Below are 26,801 nucleotides of genomic sequence, written 5' to 3'. Positions count from 1 at the left end.
CTTTGCATCCACACCCACAACTTCAAGCTCTACCTACTCCCTAGCATCCACACCCACACCTTTAACCCCCACCTACTTCCTCGTATCCACACCCACACCATGAACAGCCACCCCTACCCATCCCTTAACACCACCCCAACACACGCACGCACACACATATTCACTTCCTCGCATCCACACTCTCAACACCCACCCATTCCCTCACATTCACACCCACACGAGAGCTCCAGTCACAGCCGAATCCCTTCCACAACACCGTCACCAAGTGACCAATTTTCAGAAGAATGGTGATATTCCAATCAAAAAGGTATACATCAGTTGCGGTTACTATTATCAATAAGCTTATTAGTGTTGATGTATTTATTATGAAGGCAGGTGTAATCAAATGCCTCGTAACATCCTCGACACACTCACATCAGCAACCATTTAAATATTCCTCATTCACAACGCAACCACCGCCAATGGCTGGCAGCACCCCGGGGGAAAATTCACGTGATTTCTTAATGTCCCCGACACCCGCGCAGGGATTGAACCGTTTTGGCGACGAATGTAAATTGTGTTGGTATAACAACCAAGATATTGATTCATCGTAATTATACACACCATCGACGCTATGAGAGAGGCGAGAACACAAACACGGTTAAATGCAAGTGAGCAACGGGTCCCTGAAACGCGGCCGGGTAGTTTGCTTAATTAACAAGTCTGCCTTCATCCATTACGTTGAAGCGGTCTGACAGAGGAAACGCCACTAGGAGGGTGTGGTAAAGCCCTCTTCTACACCTCCTTTTAACGCCTCGTTCCTAAACCCTATTGTTTCTCTAACTGTAGCACAGACTACCACCAACAATCTTACGTTAATACTCTAATCGGATAATCACCCCTTTACTGGGACGGGAGGTTCGCTACCGATCCGGCTATCGCGAGTCGGTCACTTGACGTCGAGAGAGAGGTATGCAGTCTGTTTAACTCCCGGAAGAATTTGCGAATTTTTTTTTTAGATTCGGAGTTTCTTTTACAATGGGATGATCATGGCTAACAATTCGGTTAAGTGAACTTGGAGACGGAGACAAGTTGATTACCCACCATGGCGGAACAACACGACCTGCAAGAGGGAACTCCTCTGTCTGAAATTCCCGATGAAATACAAGAAAAAAAGGACCGGGTTCTTGTGGGTTGTTTGGATGATTTACCAGCCCTCAGTTCCAAGATTGTTCGGATATTCACAAGTTCCACATTCACAGGTAAGTCATAAAATGCACTTCATTCAGTAAACAACGTCCTCCACACGTCTCACTCGAGATAGCTATTGTACAATGTAGGACAGTTTGTGTGTGTGTGTGTGCTTATTGTAAAATCATATATAACATAATATGCGAATAGTAATGATATGAATGATTTAATATAATAATATATATAATCATATTATTATCATAGATATTATATATATCTATATCATACTTCTATCTCAGATAGATGTAAAGAAATAAATGAATCAAATCCGACATTTGTATAGCGCTACATATCCAGATCCCTGCTTCTTCGAATGCATGTTTGAAGAGGATGGTTTTGAGACAAGGTCGGAAACTGTTGATATTTTCCTACTTTCTGACATTGTGTAACCAGACGCGATTGGGTGCACTCATGGAGTCAACTCGTGGTGTATAGGAAAGTCGGCTATCTCTACAAACTCTGTGGTTGGTATGGTGCAATTGTGTTCTCGTGTTAGTGAGGTTTTAACATCCGTTTACACCAGAGCTTGAATATTTGTTGAACTTCGGCGCTGAATCTATTGTTTGCCTACTGATAACGATTCGGTCATGTCGCGGCTGTGATTTGGGAACTGAGTGACTCAGCCAGACTTTGCGGGGGTCCGTTGATGCTATCACCAAACTATCATTATGTACACAATCTAACTGCCACAGTTGAACCGACACGTAGTTCTCCCAAGCTTATGGACACCGAGGAAAAGGCGACTATCCATTTCACTACCACTAATGGTATTTACCGTGGATAGTTTTGGTTCAGTGCCCCATAAACCCACATGTTATTTCTCTGTGCGTGCTTTCGTAATGATAATGGGCAGCCTTAATTTCCCATTTAATTGTTGTATAAGGGAAAACAATTTTCCTTTGTTCTATTTCACAATAATCAATTTAGATATTTTTCTCATAAAGTATCAATCACCTTGATTGCCATTTGGACGTTGGTAAAGACCAGTGAAGGCAACATGTCTTTTGGATGACATATTCGGTTTTCTGTTATGAGATGTTTCTGTGAGTTCCTTGTAGCTTTGTCGAGCAAGAGAGAATTAGCCCAACATTATCTTGCTTCTGCAGTACTGAGCATATATGAATCAAAGCATTATTGCCTTGTGGGTTATCCGAAAGCATATGTTAGTTATGTAGTTTTTTTTCCCAAAGAAGAGCCGCGTGTCTACTTCATAAGTAGATTACAAGAATCATATCACTGTTTAATGGCGAATTATCATACAAATGATTAACTCACACAGCCCACAAATAATGTTTCATGATCACTAATTGATTATTAATTTCTTTAAAGAAAACGGACCTAAACATCATTCAACTAACAAGGTCTGTGGTTTTAAGGGACACGACTTCAATCTGGCATATTGGCAACGAAATCACAAGTATTATCCCCCCCCCGCCCCCCGACACACACACACACACACACACACACACACACACACACACACACACATACACACACACCACCCCTCCTTAGAGAATACGTTAATCCCGAAAACATTCAGTAAAGTTAAACTTGCCAGATTATTCAAACGCAGCATTTTTGTAATTGTGTAATTGTAAATTATGGCTAAATCTGACAACATTCGCCATTGGCTGAAGGGATGGTGTGAATCCAGCAAGGGTCCATGCAGGCAGCAAAGGTACTGTAAGTCCCCATGGACCCTGGTATGGTGATCTACCTTCAGTTGTTGGCAAACTATAGCACGGTTTACATTTGTCTTTCATTATTGAGATGTTTTATATTTACATACTAATTTTACAATTATGTTTGTAATATTCTAGCTCTTTTTCCTGCCCTTCGTCGACAGGTTTTCATAACTGACTATGATTTATTATGAAATTATAACGTTTTTCAGTCACGGTATGGCTGAAATTTGCCGATGTGATTTTATATCTTCACTCACTCACTCACCCTCCTTTGCGTCACATCACTAACAATTTAACTTACTACCTTGTATAAAAAAACAACAATGGTTCTTTATACCACTTTCAGCCATGAAACAGACACTACTTCTGAGATTCTCAAATTACTTTTATCGTCGTGGACAAAGGTTTGACGTTGTTTATGCACACGTAGCCATGCTTCCTTAAAACACAACATGATCACCTGATGCCCATTTCCACGCGATCTCGTATTTAGTAACACGAGACCGGATCCCTCCCGGGACAGCTAGTAAATGCCACAGAGAGAGAAAAGACGCATGAAATACTCCGTTGCTTTCCTACGCCGTCAAACCCCGGGAGACATTGATGTGCGGTTATGGTAAACTGTGCCGGGCTGCAAATGTCTTTCCTACACACTCGGCTGTAGTAATCCGGACAAAGAATTTGTCATTTACTGCCAACTTACAGACATGTAATTAGAGAAAGTATACTGGTGTAAGCTGAGGTTTTTCATTACCAGTTGTAGGTAGGGCGGTGTGGTAGCCTTGTGGTTAACGCGTCCGTTCACGCCGAAAACCCAGGTTCGACTCCCCATTTCAGTATATTGGCCAGACTATTATGTTCAAGCACTATTCTTGCCTATGTTAAGGCATGTGACAGCTTTGCTACTTTATAAAGTTTTAGAAACTTAGCAAACCTTCTTGATTGGCAAGATGTAAATGGACCCAGTTGGCCGAACACTTTTTAACTTTAAATGATCAATTAATCAAGTCTCTCGGACGTGATATTGATGGAATAATGCTAAACGTGGCTTAAGGTAAACTAAACTGGCTCACTCAATTTGGTTCATGTTTTAAAACTTGGTCTCGTCGCTGTTCGGATGAGATAGTGCTGAAACTCACTCACTCACTCACTCACTCTAGGCATCCATGGACGTGATACCCGTTACACCTGAGCTCGGGATGGTTTGAATCGGTTGGTTGGTTTTCTGTTTAACGCCGCAAAGCAATTTTCGAGCTAAATGGTCGCGATCTGTAATTAATCGAGTCTGAACCAGACAATCCAATGATCAACAGCATGAGCAGCGATCTACTTCATTGGGATACAAAAATGACATGTCTCAACTAACTTAGTCGCCTCTTACGAGAATCCTGGGTAAATGATGACCCATTTTAACCCAGATGTTCACGCGTTCATGAGCACGAGATATTTCTGGCGTAGGATTTATGTAAGTAACACCCATCATCAGGCGCACTACGGGATTTGTGGCGTAACAGTGATTCCTTAATCCGTCATGTCTTAATGCGTACATCTGCACTCATAACGCCTCAATCCGGATCATTGAGAGTTTTTATTTATGGTAGAGATGCCACCGTGATATAATTAGATTATATTAGAACGTGATAAGTGTATTTTGACATCAGTCAAATATAAATCTAGTCGACCCGTCTGTGATGGGGTAGCCGAGTGGTTAAAGCTTTGCGTCACGCCGAAGGTCCGGGTTCGATTCTCAATATGGGTGTAATGTGTGGAGCTCATATATTGTGTCCACCGCCGTGATACTGCTGGACTATTGCTAAAAGCGTCGTAAAACCACACTCACTCACCCACCGTGTGCCTGAACCTCGAGGCACTGGCTGAAAGGGGAATTCGATCATATATCAGTCTTCCTTGATAATAATTGTAGCGACCACATGGAAGTGAAATAGGTTTTACTGCGTTTTCTGTTTCACCTGTCGACTTTTTTCAATAACGATTATATTTTCAGTTGCCCCAGTAAGGGGATTAGAACGCCACTGCTTATTGATAAGTTTCTATGCATTTTGCAGAAATATCAAACAAATAAATATTACATTAAGCATATTCTTCAAGCAGGAACGCTTTTTAGCTCTCCGTATGGTTGAAAATGTCGATAAGGTACCTATGAATCGATAACTTTAGACATTTTCCAAATGTGCATATCCTCTTCCAACTCGAAACTTGTGGTGAATATAGAATCGTAAAATTGTTTCTAAAATTTTCAGACCATGAATTACTGAAATAAATTGGCGATTAATCTAAAGCACTGTGTTGGGAATACGTTTGGATTTGAAATGTTGAACCCTCTAACGTCGATACAAAATACCATGTACCATTACCAAACCACTCTCTGAGCGACACACTGCCATGAACCAAGAAATAGCCAGTATAAAGTTCAGTAAGGTCACATGAATTACCCCATTCCGTCGTTAATGGATTATTGAAAGCCGAGATAAATATGACCAAGAGATTTTGAGTCGTCGACTTTCAAATCTGTATCTACTTCTGGCTGTGGCTTTTGCCGATTTTGTGTGGTATGGACGCGCTCGTTCATAATGGCGGATTTTATCACCCACGTTTATGAACTTTGATAAAGCAAATCACTCTCCATTATTTCTATCCCAGTTGTGGATCCAAGCAAGTGATTTTGGAGCGCATGAAATGGCTCCCGTCCTATTGAGACCATATAATAATTCCACCCGTAATCGATATAGGATGAGGCTCCAGGTGGGGGTCCTTTCACCCGAGTGATGGAGAATGTAGAATGTGCGATAGCGTTGCCACACGAGGTCAATGAAATCCCGGACTGTGTCAGCAGGTGTGAGTGAGTGAGTGAGTGAGCGGGAAATAGATTACTGGATAGGTGACTTGTCTGGAAGAGACTTAAAAGCTAAGAGAAAATTCAAAGGATTACGCATAAGCCCAGTCTAGGCTTGAATGATGAAACGATGACACCCATGGGTGTTCTCGTTTTCTTCTTTTCTTTTCATTTATTCTTTTCTGTTAAATGTTTCATAATTAATACGCAGCTCGATGTACATGTACCACGTAACACGTAATATGTCTCCAGATGTTTGTAATCACTTGCGCGTCAAATAACGCCCGAAGACAACGTGGAGCATGTGTATCACAAAAGAACAGGGTCCCAATCACAAAGCGTTCGTTAAGTTACGACTTGTCGTACGTCTGTCGTTTACCATACTCTTACGAATGAGGTAGCGGAACGAATACTTGTGGATCGGGACCTAGGTGTTATGAAATGCTGAAATAACCGTAAATATTTACATTATTACATTTGAAGCCATCACACATAAAATAAACGTTCACCCTGCACTCCCATCTGGGCCCTCTTAATCGTAACATTTCGGCTATCAAAGCCGTCGACGACTGACGGGGTTTTATAACTGCTGGCGTCTTTATCAGCCCACGATTGGAATTTTCTCCATCTGACTGTGCCATTGGCCATCACAGCGCGGTCACGCAGACCTCACGGCGATACAGTTTTGTTAACTCCCGTTAGCAAGTATTGCGATAGCATATTATGATTATATAATTGTTTAAAGCATAAGACATTGACCAGTTTTTGTCAAATTATCAGTCTTTAGTTTGATTTCATGATTGACGCGCGTGCTAGTCTCTCTCTAATCACCCTGCCAACGACAATTACATGTTATGGTGAAATGCTAAATAAATGACTGTGTCCTTTATGGCTTTTTTGACAACCATTGTTTGAACTGAGGATTGTGGGAAGGTGGTGATGGCGTTCGGACTGGGGAAGAGGGAGTCTGTGTTGGTCAAAGAGAGTTGGGAGTGGCGGGGTTGTCATGAACGGAGCAGGCATGGGAGATGTGTTTTCGGAACGGAACTAATTATCAGTTTGAGATTGTACGAAGTGCCACTTTTATATCGCAATATTTGTCAGCCAAAATTTCTCATTGTCAACCATTTGTTGATATGTTTCGATGTTCGTGTTTTCTCTCGTTACTTCGATTAATTATATTTTCGTAATTTCGATTACTTTTCGTGAATTCCAGTTTGTTTAAAAACACCCATTATGTTTCGATTCTTTTTCAATATTTCGATTACTGTGTCGTTAAAATAATTAATGTAACCATATTGCCTCCTTAAGACTTTTGAATGAGGTAACCACACCCAGGGCCATATCGCATCGGTGGAGTGTCAGTCGCTGCATCTCAGATGCCTTCACCAATGTGTCTCAACTGCTGTTATTTCCGGAAAGCACATGATGTTTCGGTTTCGAAATACCTGCATTGCATCCGCCATCCAAAATGTGCACGGTGCCAGTCGCCATGGCACAATACCTGATTACATCCGCCCTCTAACATACGTACTGGGTCAATCGCCATGACACCATTACCGGATTGCATCCGCATCTAAAATGTGCACAGAGTTAATCGCCATGACACCAATACCAATACCTACATTGACCGTCACTAGAAATAATTCACAATTTCGCTATAATATTACATTATCGACTTAAGATACATTAGTTCTGCCTGCAAAAATCCGGATGAGGATCATCAAGAAAAGTAATGCCCTGACGTCATCATAATGGTACGGATTAAGACATATACCCTATGCCAGACTGCTCCAGTTTAACTTTGACGTCACTAAGGTGCCAGGCGAGTGATCCGGCGAACTTGAGGTGTCGGCATCGAGCCCACCTGGGACCGGAAGTAAAACCATTGGAATCAACTTTGAGGGCAAATTCTTTCAGTGTTGTCACAACCCCTCGTGTACAGTACACAACTCCATCAACTTACAAGAACCCACGTATCCGTTGGTAAATGACCTGATGGTGGCCAAATGAATACGTGCAGAAGTCGTAGTTGCACAACACCATGCAGTAAACTTGGACAAAGTACTAGCTGTGACTACGTGTCCCAGTCCACCCAGCTGGGAACGGGTACCTCATGAAAAGATGGGAAAGCTGCTATGACTCGGAGCGCCTGATTCCCAGGGAACTGAGATTGCTTATCAGATTTACAGTTGATACTGACATCCAGTGATCGAGGGAAAATACACCAGCACCTTTAGCATGCGGGGATATTTGCGCAATATAGATATCCTATCCTATCCTATAATAACCAGGACGAATGCAAGAAAAATAAATATCGTGCCCTCTGTGATCGCCTAATATGTGGCATAGTAATAAATGCACGATGTACTCGACAAAGACTGTGTGGTATGAAACCAGCCATTTATTACTTTGCGGACAAACCAGGATGAACCGGACACAAAACTGTGCACATTTCTTGATTCAGCCGTATCTCCGGGCAGCCATGTAGAATGTGGGTCACCCAACATCGCCACATGTAGCTCGAACTATTGGACATTCCTGGAACGAAGCTTGTTGCCCGGGTGTGCTGGCGATGTCGTTACATGATGTCCACCTTGACCGACTGGACTTTGTGTTCGTTCGGGCTTAACATTCTAACCAGCTGAACGATCACCAACTGTTGCAATGTTAAGTTCAGTATTTGTGCCAGGAAATCTGCTCGATTGCCCTGGTCTAGCGGGTGCGTCTGTAAGAAGGCCATTATCTTGCAGTCTCCTGTTGTTATCGTGGCTGCAATGCGGTGAACATATCCGTTACTTGACCCAGTGCCACTAATCTGCCAGCCTGATCACTGATACGCGGAGAGAGAGAGAGAAGAAGAAGGAGGACACAGAGAGAATGAGAGTGAGAGAGAGAGAAGTCGGAGACAGAGAATGGAACGTTAAGATGCAGGGGAGGGAGAGAGATAAAGAGGAAAAGGGTTGAAAAGTGAGAGAAAGAGAAGGGTGAAGATGAGACAGAGAGAGAGAGACAGAAAAAGGGAGAGAGAAGATGCATGAGAGGGACAGAGAGGAAGGAGACTGAAATAGAGAAGGGAGAGAATGGGGTAGAGAGGGTTAAATGCTGATTCTGTGTTTTATGCCACATTCAGCAGTATTGTATCGGTATCCAGACGGAATGGTAGTAATTATATATGTCTGGACGAGACAAACCAGTGATCGATATTATATATAACGATTTACTTCGTCGGGTAATGATGACACACAATCCGTTTGACCAAGCCCGTCCAGTAGCCTTATAGCTGTGATATAAGTTCATATAACAGAAATACTGGTTAGAGTCACCCTAAACCCAAATAACCCACTCACCGACCAGTGAAGAATTGATCTTCAGTAACCCATGCTTGTCCTGAGAGGCGACTAACGGGATCGTGTGGTCCGGCTTGCTGCCTTGGTTGACACATGTCATTGGTTTAACGTTGCGTCGATCGATTGTCATGTTTTTGATTGTCTGGTCCAGACTCGACTGTTTACAGCCGCTGCCATATGGCTGGAATATTACTGAGTATGCCACAAACCTCACTCACTCACTCACTCTATGGAAATCCAGCGGAATTGAACAGATGAAATATCGTGACGTCACAAACTCGTTGTCTGTTACACCTTGTGGGTTAAGTTTTAGAAATGATCCACACCAATGCAGACCATCCCCGAAGGCACAGAAATTAATTACTGATCTACATTTATTCAGTAATTCGGCGTCATAGCCTAGAAAACAATAATATTTGACAGAACACATGTCACGAGGTGAACAATACAGCAATATTTCTATTTCCATTGATACCTCAATATAAAGACATTTTTAGGAAAAATGGCGAGAGCTCGTAAGGTCTCCTCATTATTGCGCAAGAGTTTCATTCAATAGCGCTTTACATTGGATAGGCTTGGGAGATATGTTAATCTCAGATCATGATACTTTTCACAAATAAACAGGACGTGAAACTCGTCCTCCAAAACGTTGAGATCACATTGTAAACAGAGTGATTTATAAACCTGCTCATTTTTGTTTCTACGTATGTTGTTAATATTAAAATCATAAAGAGATATTCTAAACTTACATAAGGCCCTTATCAAAGACCTATCAGAGAGACACAGTAAATATTTTTCAGGCTGCAACAGGGACTTATGCTACAGTAACTATAATTACTTAAATAGTGTGACGATGAGATAAAACTATGCCAATTTTGGAAATCAATATCTTTCAACCGTTGTTGGGAATATATTTGTAAACATGATAGAATCACCTACACGTGTGAAAAGCCTGTGTAAAACAGTAAGTTTCAGAGATTTGACACCCAGTTTTGCTTTCCAGCATCATCTAATTTTTTTAACATTATATAGCATTGGTATGGATATTTAGTACCATTCATATGAAGTATTTTTATCCAGTATCTTATAATCCTTGTCTTTGTTGAAACATACATCGTGTGTCGCCCCGTTTCACCAAGTATAGCCTTATTGGATGCAAATTTGCCAACATGTAAAAAACGTTTTAAATACTGGCTGTTAACTTTTTCTATAACTTGAAAGTATTTTGTCCCCAATATTTCGGACCAATACAGTTAAATTGGTGAAACTTTGCTATCAAATATTTTACAGGCTGCAGAGAAGGATACGCTAGTGTTTTTTTGAAATAATGTGTACAGAGGTATCATTGCACGTGATGCTTGAGCTGCTAACGTTTGGCACGCTTTTGCCCAATTTAACGTTGATGAAAACAGAATACCTAGATAGTTATAATATGGGGTAATGTTTAGAGTTATGTTGTTTAGAACCCAGCTATCACGTTTAGCAACGATACCTCCATTTCTGAATACAATAACATTAGTTTTATCTAAATTGACTTGGAACCCCCATCTTTCACAGAAAGATTGGAGCACAATGTCATTCAATTGTTTTTGAAGCTGCGAAACAGTATAAGGGAACATTGTAACATCATCAGCAAACAAAAGTAGCATTATATTATAACTATTTTGTGTGACAAATATACCATGATCACATGTATCATACATTTTCGTTACAAGCTCATTTGTGAAAAAGGTGAAAAGCATAGGACTAAGAACACATCCTTGTCGAACACCTGGTGAAGTAATAAAGTTACTGGTTCATCTCACACATGATTTAACTGATGAATACATATTCTTAAGTAAATGAAACATTTTCCCATGACAGCCAATTTAAATAATAACTTGTTTCTGTCTACATAGTCAAAGGCTTTCTTGAAATCAAGAAACACACAGTAAAACCTACCACGTGGTTTACACAGATATTTAGAAATCAATGCTTGTAGAGTGAATATATTGTCAGTGGTAGAGTAACTAGGCCTAAAGCCAGCTTGGGCTTCTGATATTAAATCGTTCAGTTCAATCAAAGTTCAGAAATAAATCGTTAGTTCCGATATGGACTACAGTGTATCTCGGTGTGTCAACTATGTTCATCGTTTGTATAAACAGTATCAGTCACAAAATTGTCTGGTCCTGACTCTGATATACAGGTGGTATAGATATGAGAGTTGTGTTCAACAACAAAGTTTTTCATTATGTATATCCATATATCAGTTCTTGTAGGTACAGATCCTGTCCTCACGCCATTCGAGTCCATGCTTCGTCAAACACCAGCTTCCTTTATCGACACGCATGCGCAGAAATTTTAGCAACAGGGCAGTTAAAAATGTTACCAGGAAACTATTGGAAAAAAGAAATACCTATATGAACGAAGACAACAGGATTACCTGCTCATTGACAACACAAAGATAATACATCTGAGGCAGGGATGGAGCTTCATGTCGTGTTGTCAGAATGTTGCGCTTCAATAACATCGTGTGCACGCGTGTGTGTGTGCGTTTGTGGTCTTGGGGTTGTGCTTATTTGTTTGAAATATACCACTCAGACACTGAGTGCAGATCAAACAGTTCTTGTTTTATGACAGGGAAATAACACGCACTCTCTTTCAACTTGTATGAAGACTTATGCAACTACTTTATCTCTGCGTACAAGAACGGTTTAGGCATCTGTTCTTAGAAAGGTATCGTGACTGGGAGAATTTGATACATAATAGATTATATCTTTAAAGGTGGGTGTCCGGTAAAAGCTGTGTCGTAGATCCTGTACGTACCTCGACATGATGTCCATCCTGCGCACTACGCAGTTGTCACGTAAACCCAGACATTTCTGCATTAATGCCCTGTCGGTGAATTCAGTCACTAAATATTTAATATTTTCTGAAATATTTCACTCGATGCGACACATTTACTTTTTTCGTTCAAACTGTGTGAGCTGAAGTCCTGAGTGATTATGTGTTTTCCTTCCAGACACCACGCTTGAACGCAACAGCTTGATGGAAAGGGTGTACCCAAAACTGAAGGAATACTGCAGGGAACGCCACGGACTGGAGTTTCAGGTATGTCAGCCAATCAGCGCGCATGCTACCAATTTCCCCGGAGAACTTCCGGTTATTTCGCTCAACTCGTCATGCATGCTAATCGCATGAGAAAACGAATGATCAATGTCGTCAAAGGACAGTATTGATTTTGGGGCATTGTGAACAGATCTCATTTATTTAACATTTATTGTGCCAGAGCTTTGTCTAGAGCGTAGGTTTTATAGCAATTTGGGGGGATTTCTGTTACAACAATAATACCCCCAAAGTGTATTAATCGATTGATCCATTGCTACATTAAGTAAAATGGATGCATTTGTGTTGTTAAATTGTTATTTTCTAAATAGATTTTTTCTTTTGGGGATATATTAATCTTTTACAGAATCGTCTTTTAAGAAATTCACACATTTTGTGAAACAGTTTTTCCATGGTTGACGTGCCTCATTTTTTTAACATTCTAAATGCGCATATATTGAGTGAAATGGCGTTTGTAGGCAAGCATACATATGTTCATCGATTAGATTTCAGGTAATGCTCATTCTCTGAGTATTCTGTCGCAGAAGATTGAAATAGTCAATAAATAGATTTGAGCGATTTTCTCGATGCAAGGCAAATTTAAATTATTTAAAGTCCATTGCAAACATGTCACTGAAAGGGAGAAAGATATTTGAAAAGAAAACCCATCAGAGTGAGTGAAAATTTTACGTCGCATCGGCATATTTCAGCTATTTCGTCACGAAATATATACTATGAATACATACATCTATATATTATAAAAACCTGTCAGCGAAGGGAGCCATGAACTGGCGTCATGGGAAGCAAGTCGATCAGACCAAGTGAAAATCTTGGTTTGAATAGGTTTTCGTAAACTCATATATCATGCTTGTCATAAATGTTGACTAAAGGAATCGGGTGGTCAGGTTTCTGTCTTGGTTGCTACATGTCATCGTAATCCAAATGCGCAGAGGGCCAACCACAAAACAAAGCAAGTCCGGCAGTAAACGACGCACACTGGGGTTAAAGTGGTTAAGGCGCTCCTCCGCTCATCATGCTGAAGACACGAGTTCGATTCCCTACAGTGTGTGGAACCCTGGTGTCCCCCGCCGTGATATTACTGGAATAGTATTAAACTAACACCCTAACCCGTTACCACATTCCAGTCCAGCCCCTGGCTGTCAAGGTCATATAACACAGTACCGAGCCATGTCCGACATCTGAGCTCCATTAAAGTAAAGTTCTACAAGAATCGTCCAGATTAAACATTTTCGGATTATAGAATTTCAGGATTAAAGCGGACAGTGTTTACAGTGTAATGTCGCTGTTGGTTAGCGTCATTTGTGAAATCCATCCGGAATGTGTGGGTTTCCGGATTAATCTGGATGCGGTGAAAGGGGGTTATAGTATATGTTTTCGTCTCTGTGTTGTTTGCCCGTGACTTAGCATCAGGCTATATGTGCATGTACTCATTAACCCTCACCATAATATCTGCGGAATCTCGCATTGGCTGACACGGATGTACAGGGGTATCACCGAGTCATGTTAAGTGGCCTCCCTTTCGTACACATTGCTTCTTTGCAGCGTTATCCAAATACATTGTTTCCCTCACGCGCACGTCTACGGTATCCTCATCAATCATTCAAATGCTCCTTTGGATATGCAATTGAAAAGATGGAATAATAAGATATCGATATGTAAAGTTGATATCAACGTGCACCAGCTACACCTGCAGTGATGACATCACTGAGGAATGTTTTTATCTACCGGGAAAAGTGAAAGTGGAATGTGATATCACAGAGCTTCCAATCCCCCCCAAGAAAAAAAATTGAGAATCCGGGGTCCAGGGGCTGCAGGCCCCGGCCGGGTCCAGAGCGGAGACCTGGTGGGGGTTCGGGGAAAAAGAAAAGTAGTGTTTTTAACACCCTAAAAGAGGAATTGATAAGCAAAAAATGAGTGAAAAGTGGCTTAGATTAATTTACGTTATTTTTTTTTAAAAACGCGCGAGATTATCAATTCTGCCGTAAGAGCATGACAAATGCTTAAAAACTGTGAGTCTCACGCCAAAGGCGTGAGAGTATGCAAGTCTGATATCATGACTTTTGGCGAAAATATCAATATTGTTGTTGACGCAATGTACGAGGAAAGACTACATGATAGGAGTACCTCGGGTTTAAGGAATATTCGACATCTAACTGGATTATTGATTCTTTTAAACGATGACTGTCTGGTTTCTGCTGGCTGTCCTTGTTTGTGTGTAATGCGAGTCAAACCTGTTTGCCCTAATGCATCTTATCATCGGCGATTTCGATATCAGTTCAACCACAATGCTTTCTGAACATGTTACCATGATGACTTCCGGCAATCTTGTGCCTTGAGGTCACTTACACTGTGTCATAGTTAATAGAACTGGTAACTGCTATGCATGTATTCGCGAGTTGGCATACATCCTCTTGACGTCTATCCTGCGGTTCGAAAGACAGTCAGCACCACCAGGTTTCACTAACGTTGTCCCTGGCGTTCGTCGTCATCCTCTTCGGGGACAGTTGGACGCTCGCCGTAATATCCCAGCCTTCATTAGAGTCATGTGCATAGCCGAATGTTTCATTTGTCTTTGTGTGTATTTGTTAGTCCTGAAACTTGGAGTGCGGGAGAAGTTAATCATTCCGAGAACACCTGGTATCTTTAACATTTCGAACAGCAGTTCATAAATAGGATGTATTAGCAGGGATTTCCTTTGGTTAGTGAAAAGATGTTTCCGCTTGTTTCACCAGATAACAGTGAAAGATCGGGTTCATGCGAAATATGCCCTTAAACATCAAGGCGAGAATTACCAGGGCTTTGTCTTAAAAGACGGAACTGGTTGGTCATTCAAGCTGATTTGATTGATTCGTGGATTCAAGAGACCATGGTACCCATGGCGTTGAGGCATCCTAGTGGTTAAAGCTTTCGCTTGTCACGCTGAAGATGCGGGTTCGATTCCTTACATGTGTAAAATGTTTGAAACCCATTTTCATATGTCCCCCGCCGTGAATATTGCTAAAACATTGCCCAAAGCGACGTGAAACTAAACCCACGCATCACGATGCTCACCTGTGTCACCATATATGAAGTCAGATGATCTGAGTTTGTTCTACTAGACACGATGTATAAAATTAGGTGGGCAAGGCTGTGTCCATGGAGCACAGATCACAGGTGAATCTGGTGAAGTTAAGCAACGTTGGGCTCGGATGACCATTGGATGTGTGACCGGGTTTGGCAGATTGACAGCTGAGAGTTTCTATGACTTCAGTCCTGACCCACAACGAAACACATGACATATGTGGTCTCACCTTAGGCAAGTGGGTTTGTTTAAAACTGCCTCTGTTCACCTAGCATGTATGGTGCATCGAGTAACGCGCATGACAAATTGACTATTATTATGTTTCACAGATTAAGATTAAAATACAGCAGAGAGGGTTCGGGTGATCCTGGCACAGTCAGGCTGGTAAAGCACATTATCAGGTCTCTACACGTAGTACAGAGAGCGAATGGGACTTCTCCCAGGAAACGCTGCCTAGTCGAACCCACCAAAAACTTTCCGGAGAATATGAAGGCTCTTCAACACTGCAGCCTTCTACATTACCCAGATTGTCAGGAGGGCTGTGCTCCCAGTGGAGAACCCGGGCACTCTCCTGATCTGCGCCAAGAGATCAAGAGGTACCAAACCAAGGGCACCGAGAACAATGGGAAACCTGACGACAGTGTACTTGGGATGCAAGCGAGACATTTCAAAGGCGAGGTCCGCATATTTATCATGCTCTTCCTGAATCGTGCCAACCACATTGCTGTCAAAAGGGACAGAAAATTCAATGATATAAATAATTTCATTGGTTTTATCAAAAAGGACAAGATCCGGTTTGTTGGCTGGAATTCGTCTCAGGGTGTATATTGGCCTATTCCAGAGAAGTTTGAAAGCATCATTTTCCGGGACGCCCTGGACATGTTCAGGGTCGTACCATGGATGGACCTCGGGGTCAAAGTCACAGGCATGGCGGAGACGATAGTAAAAGCAGCAAGCCATGCCATCATGCCTTTTAAGATATGCTGTTTGTGCCAAGGAAGGGCATCCACTGACAAGGTGTTGGACAGTCTCTGTGAATTCATTGCACAGTCGACATTTCATGTTAACATTTTGATTAAGAATCACATTTTGACGATTGCGAGTGGGACGTTACTGGTCCTGATGAGCAAAAGGGAAGCCCTCAGTCTCACATTTGAGACCAGCCGACTTCATCCAGGCGAAGGGGTCGGTTGGATTGCTGTTCTGTTCCACACACTGCATATACACACGATGCAGTAGCTTCTCAGACAGCTTCTCCACAAAGGACCGACTCTGGGCAGACTTGGTAAAGGGCTTCACCTGGTTTACTCCCATCGCTGTACCGTCCAGCAGTACATTGCCATCAACAAAATCAACCTCAAATTGCAGATTGTGTCCAACAACCTTGGCACGCTTAAAACAGCTGTGGAATTCCTTGCTTTCATCGTGAGTCTTGACATGTATCACCAGAGGATCATACTAAATACATATGTGCAAAAGTACACAATAAAATTCTGTCATGAAGAGCCTCCACATTAGTCAAACCCCGACCTCCAGAACTGATTGGCATATATGAATGATTAAAAGAAGGGTCCACCTCTTTAATTCTCTTGGGTTACCTGGGGGCAAAAGCGGAAGAACAAAAAATATTGATGGTGTCAAAAGTGACGTGTTTGCACATTGTCATCGAAGTTAGATCAGTGTACATTATATGCCTATCACTGGATTGTCTGGTCCATGATTCACAGGTTAAAAGTTTTTTTAAAAGGTTTAGCAGTACCTGTCAGGAGACACTGAGCTTTTTCACGGCCAGGACAGTTAAACAAGAATCCGAATACAAGAACTTTTGGCACAGACACTGCTAATGGTAACAGATCGTGTATAATGCATCGAGTTGTAAGTACTACATTTATTGTAGACTAACGCTTAGTCCCTGAATATGTGTACACACACACACACACGAGCGTGTAATAGAAAGAATCAATTCATTTTCAGTTGCAGCGGAGCCTTAGCGAGTAGGGAGATTCAGAACCTGAGGATATCTAAACTGACATAAACTTGCTTCATTTCGGACCGTAGCATTCCAGAAGGGGCTTGGCAGAAGGGAAAATATGCAGTCCAGGGCCTGTATTTGCGAAGTTCTCTTAGGGCTAAGATAGTTGTAAGTTAATGTTAATGTATGGCACTTACGACTATCTTAGCGCTAAGAGAGCTTCGAAAATGTAAGCCCAGGACTGTAAGGCAGAATTCATTATGTAACTGGAATGAGGATTGTCGGTGGTAAAACAGCTTGTCTTGTTTCTGCTCGCCCGTCATTCTATACTTTCATCTTGATATCAATCTTCAAGGTTGTAATTTCCCGTTAGTCCGATAATAATCAGACCTCACACATGGCAGCAGGATATGTCAAAATCGTGGTATCGTGTTCGCGGGACAACAGGCGTTACGCAAGGCTATCTTTTTGAGCTAGAGTTCTTTATGCCATGGTATGAGAGTTATTGTGTGGGTATAGTTCTGTTGAAGTTGTGATCAGATGTTGCTATTGTTGTTGTTGGGATTATGTCACTGCTATAGATGTCAACGTGGCGTGTAATAATGCGGTGATCACTCGGACCACGTTAACCACGAATGTGTTGCCGCTACCCTATATATTTTGTACCCGTGATTTACGTAAGAGTTGCATGTTCCCCAGGGAGTTGAGGTTGAAAATATGATGTGCTGTTGAGATGGACATCCAATGAGGGAAAAAGAAAGCACCTTTGAGCAGCTGAACTGGTATTCAAATATTACGATAATAATATAAATACGTAATTAAGTGCACCGTTTTGTCCGAGCGGGAGAAACGGTGACATGGTGTCGGTGTGCCTTTGTGAAGAAGAAATTGTTTTAATGACAACTGGAACACTATGACAGTCTAGGTAAAGCGGTTACCATAGTTACCATTTGGTGACATGAAGATATGGTTGTTATTAAAGCCGCCCTATTTCAGGATCCGATGGACTCGTGACCTTGGTAATGGCGTGTCAACCACGCTGAGGGTGACCTTTCATTTTCCAGGCCATTTTTTTCAGATCGCTGTGATATAACATACACTCACTGACATTTTCCAAACCGTAATGAAATCTTCATCGTCAAAGTGCAAATACGCCCAACCGTTTCTAAATGTCGCTAGAGTTCAGTGCAAATAAAAATAAAAATGGCGACCGATGGATCAGGCAGCCTTGTAACCTAGGTGAGACAGTCGTGCTGTTATGTTCCTATCTGTGTTCGCTGAAACAAAATAGCCACACATACATTCCCCTTGTTGTCCCATATTCATTTCACTTGGGATAAACATAAGCTACACAAAATCAATGTTAATATTTGAGTCAGTTCAGCCTCCGAAAGGTATTCTGCATTGTGTTGATGGTGACTGGGAAGCTGATTCAAGTGCTATTGACAAGGCTGGGTTCCTTGTCTGTCTAATGTTATGTTGTCACCTAGAGAGACGCACTGATAACACGTTAGCTTAACTTCGTCAAAACAGTTACATTTCAAGGGATGTATGTGATATACAAGTGGGTGTCAAAATGTTCGGTGTCCTTCAAATGAAAGGTGCTTGCTGTGAATTCCCTCACGTCATAACACTTGGTATTGATGGCAAAATGTATTGTCTATTCCATTTCCATTTCTGTAGAAATTCAGCGCAGGAACTATGCATTTATTAAGGCGTCAGTTGTGCTAGTGGTGAGGGAGTTTAGTTTCATGCCGCTTCTAGAAACATTCCAGAAATATTACGGCTTGAGGCACTGTAGAAACAGACTTCATACACTGAACCCATATAGGGAATCGAACCCGGATTTTCGGCGTGACGAGAGAACGCTTTAACCACAAGGCAACCCCAACGCTCCGAGCAACTGGTGGTGATGTGCGTGGTTGTTCCGATTCCGTTTTCAGTGAAACAATTTAATCTTTTAAAGAAATAATGCTCTCCCCATTCAAAATCATTTTACACAAAGTATATTATAATCGATAAACTTTACATTAAATTAAAATTTCTCAATGTGAAACCAGAAATGTTGTGTTCTTTATTCAGAGGACGAAAACAGTGCGTTGGTGCTTTGATATTAAATTACCCGTACTAATGCCCAGTGCCTAATACAAGGCCCCAACAGTTAATTGCACTAAAGATGAAGAAACGTTTGCTCTTTGTTTTTATCTTTTTCTTTGCAAGGACTGGTCAATAGTATTAACAAATAGAAACTAAACATTCTCTGAGTCATCCACACTTTTTAAACACTAAAGCTATCGATGGGTGAGACGACAAGTGAGGACAAGTATGCGTTATTCAATTTCACAATATTATGAATTTGATCAGAGAAGGTGCAACAATAAATCAAATATTTAAACACCGTAGAATGAGATATGTTATTGTGACAAGCAAACCTCTCTACTGTCATATCTAATACATCGATTATTTCTGCACTTTAGCTGATTGAACTCTTGGTGCAAGAGTAACTCACCATTATCTCGCTCTTGTAAAGATCACGCGTATTAATGTGGGAAGTCGTCCGCCAACAGAAAATTTACGGCTACGGTAATAGCTTGGGAAGGTTGACCTGGTCTAACTGCTGATAAAACTGATTGAAGATTGATAAGAGTTATTTATTTGGCGTTTAAAACCCTTTCAAGAATCAATGAGCATCATCACTGATATACTGCAATATGGGATTAATTTTACAGGATTACTAGCCACATAAAGAAATTGTGTATTGTCAAAATATTATCCCAGTACGATAACGATATCAAAGGTAACCTTTAATGGAGCGATCATGAGACCATAACAAGTCGGGAGAATTGCAAATGTAAAGTCAATCACAGTGACATCACGAGTCCACAAGACCATGCCACAAGCTCAATAAGGGGTATGTCCACCATCGGCATTGAGATCAGCAGTGCATCGACGACGCATAGAGCCTATCAAACGTGCAAGGAAAGGTTGTGGGATGTCATGCCCGATTCTCTCAAGTTCTGCTGTAAGGTCAAGGACGTTATCTGGCGGATGAGGAAGGCGGCGTATACGTCGATCCATCTCATCCCAAACATGCTCTATCGGGGAGAGATCCGGTGAATTTGCAGACCAAAGCAGTAAGTCAGTGTTGTGATGATGCAAGAAATCCATAGCAACCCTTGCCGCATGAAGACGGGCATTGTCCATTTGGAATGTTAACTCAGGGCCATGACGTTGCAGAAAAGGAATTGCTACAGGTCGAAGAATCTGATCCCTATAGCCCACCCGAGTTACGTTGCCTTGAACCATCACCAAAGGAGGTCTCTGGCGTGCTGTTGTTCCACCCCAAATAATCACGGAACTACCTCCAAAACGATTCCTCTCCAAGACACAGGCCTGTGTATACCGTTCTCCCACGCGTCAATAAGCACGTTCACGTCCATCACTATGGGAAGTGTTAAACCTGCACATCTGTACAACAACATTTCTCCAACAAAGCAAGGGTCTACGGACATGATTTTGGCACCACTTTAGGCGAGGTTGTCGATGACGTTGTGTCAGTATAGGTGGAATGGCGGGACGTCATGATGTGATGACGTAAACATTGTCGAACTGTGTTGGGGTGTATACGGTGAAGTCCTGGGATGGTCCGGGCAGTCGTCACTGCAGTCTGAAGGATGGCGAGGATGGGTCATCCTTATCCATCTGCCCTGTCCTGGCGTTGTACTCGTCATTTGTGTTCTGGTAACGTCTCTCCAGCGCAGAAATGGTGTTACGGAGGCAGTGGAAATATGCGGACACTTGCCGTTGTGACATTCCTCCACGGACCATCCCAATGACCTCATGGCGTTGTGCAGACGTTAGACTTGGCATACATGCGTTTCAATACCAGTTTAATTATTAGAACGATCGCAAGGGCTGGGGCTGTGCTTTCCAAAGTGACGGTATTGTGTGGCCATTTGTGTGTATCATTTGCTCTGTTTCTCTTTCCCGGAATGTACGGGCATCGACGTACTGCACGTATCAAGGACGAAACCACTGACGTCACGGAACGTGGCACGTGCATGCATGTTGGATACATGTAACTTATCTCAGTTTAAATCCTGATGTGTCTACACAGGTTTGATAAATTTAGATTTTAATTTTTCGTATGCACAGTTTCTTTATGTGCCTAGTATATTTATGTATGACGACATTGATGTAGGTACGCGTTACAGTAGTGATGTAGATACGTGTTGTGGTATTGATGTATGTATGTTACAGTAAATGTGTCGAATCAGCAAATCTGGAAATGTCCTGGAATATTTAGGAACTGTGTACATTTACTGAATGAATCTGGAAATGTTTGAATTTCCTAAATATTCCAAGAAATTGACACCCTTCCTGATTCGACACATTTACTTAACTTGTACGTGTTACGGTGTTACGGGATTGATGTAGGTAGATATTATGGGATTCATGCAGGTTCGTGTCACGCTATTGATGTATGCGCGTGTTACGGAAATAATGTAGGTACGTGTTAAGGCGTTGTTACGGTATTTATGTAGTAAATACGTGTTGCGGGATTCATATGAGTAGAAGTTACAGTGCTGATGCAAGTACGCTTTTCGGTATTGACATAGGTATATGTTACGGTTTTCATGTAGATACCTGTTATGGTATTGTTATATGTACGTGTTACGTAAGTAATGTAGGTACATCTTACAGCATTGGTATATACATATACGTGTTACGGTTTTGATGTAGATCAGTGTGATGATATGGATATATGCACGTGTTACGTAAGTGATGTAGGTACATGTTACGGTATTGCTATATGTAGGTGTTACGTAAATAATGTAGGCACATGTTACGGTATTGGTAGAGGCACGTGTCAAGATATTGTTGTAGGTACGTGTTACGATATTGGTAGATGTACGTGTCAAGATATTGTTGTAGGTACGCGTTACGGTATTGGTAGAGGTACGTGTGAAGATATTGTTGTAGTTACGTGTTACGGTATTGGTAGAGGTACGTGTCAAGATATTGTTGTAGGTACGTGTTACGGTATTGGTAGAGGCACGTGTCAAGATATTGTTGTAGGCACATGTTACGGTATTGGTAGAGGCACGTGTCAAGATATTGTTGTAGGTACGTGTTACGGTATTGGTAGAGGTACGTGTCAAGATATTGTTGTAGGTACGTGTTACGGTATTGGTAGAGGCACGTGTCAAGATATTGTTGTAGGTACGTGTTACGATATTGGTAGATGTACGTGTCAAGATATTGTTGTAGGTACGTGTTACGGTATTGGTAGAGGCACGTGTCAAGATATTGTTGTAGGTACGTGTTACGGTATTGGTAGAGGTATATGTCAAGATATTGTTGTAGGTACGTGTTACGGTATTGGTAGAGGTACGTGTCAAGATATTGTTGTAGGTAAGTGTTACGGTATTGGTAGAGGTACGTGTCAAGATATTGTTGTAGGTACGTGTTACGGTATTGGTAGAGGTACGTGTCAAGATATTGTTGTAGGTACGCGTTACGGTATTGGTAGAGGTACGTGTCAAGATATTGTTGTAGGTACGTGTTACGGTATCGATATAAGTATGTGTAACGGTATATATGTAGTAACATTTTCCAGGATTGATGTAGGTACTTGTCATTAACTCTGGAGTCACTATGGATGTTTTGGATAATACAAACACACGAAAGTCGAGGCGAACTTTCCGCCATATTGCGGAGTGTTTATAAGTGGACGTCAGTTATGTTTTAGTGTTTATGTATCACTTGCAATTTAAATCCTACTTCCATTACACGGGTCCCTGAAGACCTCATTCATTTCGAAATACAATGACAATTGGCCTTTATCACCAGTATCAAACGCCTCAGTGAAATAAACAAAAATATGTAAATCCGAACGCCGCGCTCGCACAACGTCAATGAGGCGTAACCCAAACAAATTACAGAATTTACCTTTTGTATTTTGTGAAATCTGCGTGGTCACACAAGACAATGAGTTATGGAATATTCATACGGAGAGCATCGGAACAAAAACTGGGGAAATTAAAACAGGCGCATTCAACAATTTGGCACATTCAAGACAATTTATTACAGCTTCCGTCTAGCTTTGACGCCATAATTGACGCAAACACAATGTCAAGGTTGAATCCTATTTCCCGGATGTCTCACCATTACAATGCAAATATAAAGGATATAATAAACACACTATCTACAGAAAGTGATAATGTCGTGATGGCAATCATCATCATCATCATCATCATCATCATCATCATCGTCGTCGTCGTCGTCATCGTCGTCATCGTCGTCTATAGCAACGGACAATGATGCACCTGACTTGCTGAGCTCGGTTCCCGAGATCCATACAGAGACATTTTTCCCATACTGATCCATGTACTTCCAATGTTTGTTTACCACAGATCCAGAATCACCCCGGAACGACCACAACTCCACCACTTAACACAGTTCCTGCTGAATACGTCTCTGTTTCCAACAATCGGATATTCCCACTCCGACATAAGCAAGACCCCAAATGTCCCACGCGAAGAGTGGTCTCATAGATTTCCAATTGCCTTTTCTCAGCGTTCATTTTTCAAGCTATTTTGATTGAGAAAACAAATAGCTTGCACTTTACCTGTAGGAAGTGTAAATTTCGTTAACCAACTGTAGTAAATGTGTACATGTGGGTATGTGTGGTAAGAGGGATAACGTGTATTAAAGCTGCAGCCTGATTACTGTGGGTCAAATCGCTGTAAGGGGGCAACGTGTAAAGTCCAGTTCCACTGCCCGGTGTTCCGCATTGCTGAAACTTTGTTCACCCGTGAAGCTCCGGGTTAGAATGTTAATCTCCAGTAACCCAGGAGGCGTAAGAGGCGACTAACGGGATCGGGTGGCCAGACTCGCTGACTTGGTTCCCAATTGCGCACACCGATACTCTTGCTGATGATCGGTGGATTTTCTGGTACAGACTGGATTATTTACAGACCGCCGCCATACAGCTGGAATTTTGTTGAGTGCGGCGTAAATATTAACTCTCTCACTCACTGGACGTTTGTTACATGTGCGAAAATCATCTAGTTTTACTGTGAGACTAGAGCTTAGTGAGTGAGACTGGTATAACAGTATTTCATTTTTGTCACAGCGAGTCAGTGTCCTTGGGAAAGTAATGAGCAGCTTTTCTAGCACTGGCTTAGCAACTCTCCAGATACGATTCTGGGATCTGAACTGTGACTCCTCGGCACTTCTAATTCTGAATATTACCCAGATCTGATATTGCCAGTATTTTGTTTCCACCGCCGTCACATCACCACCACCGACTTGCAACGTTCTGTAACTCAACTCTTTTATTCTATATTGAAGCTGCCGTTGGTCGCCTTGAACAATGGTTTCTTGTAATGCACATTTTCCCAAGGTGCACAAGCTGACAATTTGTTTCATCTTTTATCTGTTTATATCTGGCTTCTGTACTTCTTATGCCAAATAATTGTAACCAGAACATGTCCACCTTTGTGTCGCCTTGTAGAGACTACACCGGCCCTTTCTCCTCAAAATACAATAACTCGAAAGGAATTACGCTACTCCCAAACATATTCATGGAGATCATTTTCTGAGCTAGGGGATATAGAAGACTATAAAGACAGCATACTGCTGAGCGATCCTTAGATACCCAATACTGTCCGATACACAAGACTATCCTGCCAAATTCTTCAGATGCTATCAAATGCTATGTCGAATCATCCAATGCTGCCCTATGTTTGGCAATGTTACTAAGGCTTTAGTGCGATCCAGTGATGTGCAATCCGGGGCTATTATATAGGATAGTAGTACCCAAAGCGACCGAAACTGTCCAGTCTTGTCCAAAGCAAAGAAATCCACGCCTGAGGATATCATTGAACACGACTGTTTGACCGTTTTTAATTACTCAGATGCAGCAATAAATGACATTATCTTAGTTGGCAAAATTATGAGGTGGTCAAGTAGTTAATGCCCTCAGTGTGAATTCGATTCCCTACACGGCTGACGTCCGTTCATAACAATTCTCGTGTGCAAGAATCTACACTCCTTAAGAAAATGTATTAGAGAAACATTTCCAATAATAGTAGAAAATATATATGATGTGTTTACCTTTGACAACTTTTCTCTTCTACTTGATATGTATACAGAGGGAATTCGTCAATTTGTTTAATGTTTTTTCGATAATACATGTGACGAGTTACACGTGTTAAGAACGTACTTGTTAGCTGCCTCAAACACTTGAAAATCATTTATCCCCAAGCTGATAATGTCGACATACAAATGTACGTTGAAACACGTCTTTCATGCATTGATGTATTTTCTGTCGTAATATTAGCACGTCTCATCTAAGAGTATTGAATTCTTCGATTTGAAATCGAATGCAGAATGACAACACGCCATTCAGTTGCGCTGGATCTTTCTACTGCGATGTTCGGTCTGTGGACAAGCTATTGTTGACTCCGAGAACACATGGACGTGTCTCTGGTTGTTTGTCATGGTTCCACAGCATGAAGGGTTTGGGTATTTGTTTGATGAAAGGTAAACAATACTGAAAATATGAGACAATATTGACATTTTTATTTTTTTTTTAATTTTATGAAATTAAACACTTTCTGCATCAGTGATATGCATGTTATTGGTAAGTGTTTATCATTAAAACTAGTTTAGATAAATATGACGACTTTGATATATTTTAATGTTGTAAATCTATTTCCTTTTTCTTTCTTACTTTTGTCTTTTTCAAATAAATATTTAAAGCTTAAGTACCGAAATACCAACTTCCGGTCATGTACGGTTTTGAAGTAATTCAATTGTTTCCGTTGATTCGGTACAGAAATGTGTACAAAATAAAGATAAAATTGATTTGCACATTAGTGTGAAATAGGTGTACAAAACTGACATACGAAAGATGAATGAAAACAAAAATAAATGAACTCTAATGAATGACGAATAAATGGTTCAAGAACATAGAAAGTCTTTTTTGTGTATTTACTGAAGGCAAACGTTTATACTTAAATGGGACATTCCACTTTAATGAAAGGTTGAAAGCAGTAAAGTTGAAAAACACTGGTGCGTAAATTTGTTGTATAATGCGTTATTTTTTGTAGGCTGTGGTGGACTCGGTCATTTCACCTAGTACATGTAGGCTGTGCTCTTTTAAGGCGGTATCATGAATACAGCACTGACGTGACAATGGTCAGTTCGCTGGCCACAAGGGAGTAGCCTAGTGGCCAAAGCGTTCGGACGTCACGCCGATGATCCGAGTTTGATTCCCCACATTCCGTGAAAGCCCAATTCTGGTGTCACCCGCTGTGATGTTGCTGGAATATTGATAAACCGGCGTGAAACTAAACTCACTCATCTCACTAACCAAAACTAAACAACTGTTGATTCATGGTAACAAGACCTTAAGCTGGTAATTGGAAGCGATTGACGAACCAAGTGGTCAACCCCGATTGTGCTCATGATATTACTCACTGCACTGTCTTGTCTAGATTTATACGTTACAGCCCGTTGTCGTAGAGATTGGATA

General features: G+C 41.4%; 1 protein-coding gene across 1 annotated transcript in view; it reads left to right on the top strand.

Annotated features, from left to right (window-relative positions):
- The first annotated feature begins 689 nt into the window (after nt 1-689).
- LOC137256312 (NACHT and WD repeat domain-containing protein 2-like) overlaps nt 690-26,801 on the top strand; it is a 53,342-nt gene continuing 27,230 nt past the window's right edge. Inside the window, exons 1-2 of the mRNA XM_067794071.1 lie at nt 690-1,241; nt 12,121-12,209. Coding sequence (XP_067650172.1) covers nt 1,085-1,241; nt 12,121-12,209 — 246 coding nt within the window. The 5' untranslated portion in view covers nt 690-1,084. The remainder of the gene's footprint in view (nt 1,242-12,120; nt 12,210-26,801) is intronic.

The sequence above is a fragment of the Haliotis asinina genome, chromosome 11, assembly GCF_037392515.1.
Source record: "Haliotis asinina isolate JCU_RB_2024 chromosome 11, JCU_Hal_asi_v2, whole genome shotgun sequence".
Taxonomy (NCBI): domain Eukaryota; kingdom Metazoa; phylum Mollusca; class Gastropoda; order Lepetellida; family Haliotidae; genus Haliotis; species Haliotis asinina.
Note: the sequence above shows the minus strand (reverse complement) of the source record. Positions and strands in the feature narration are given on the sequence as shown.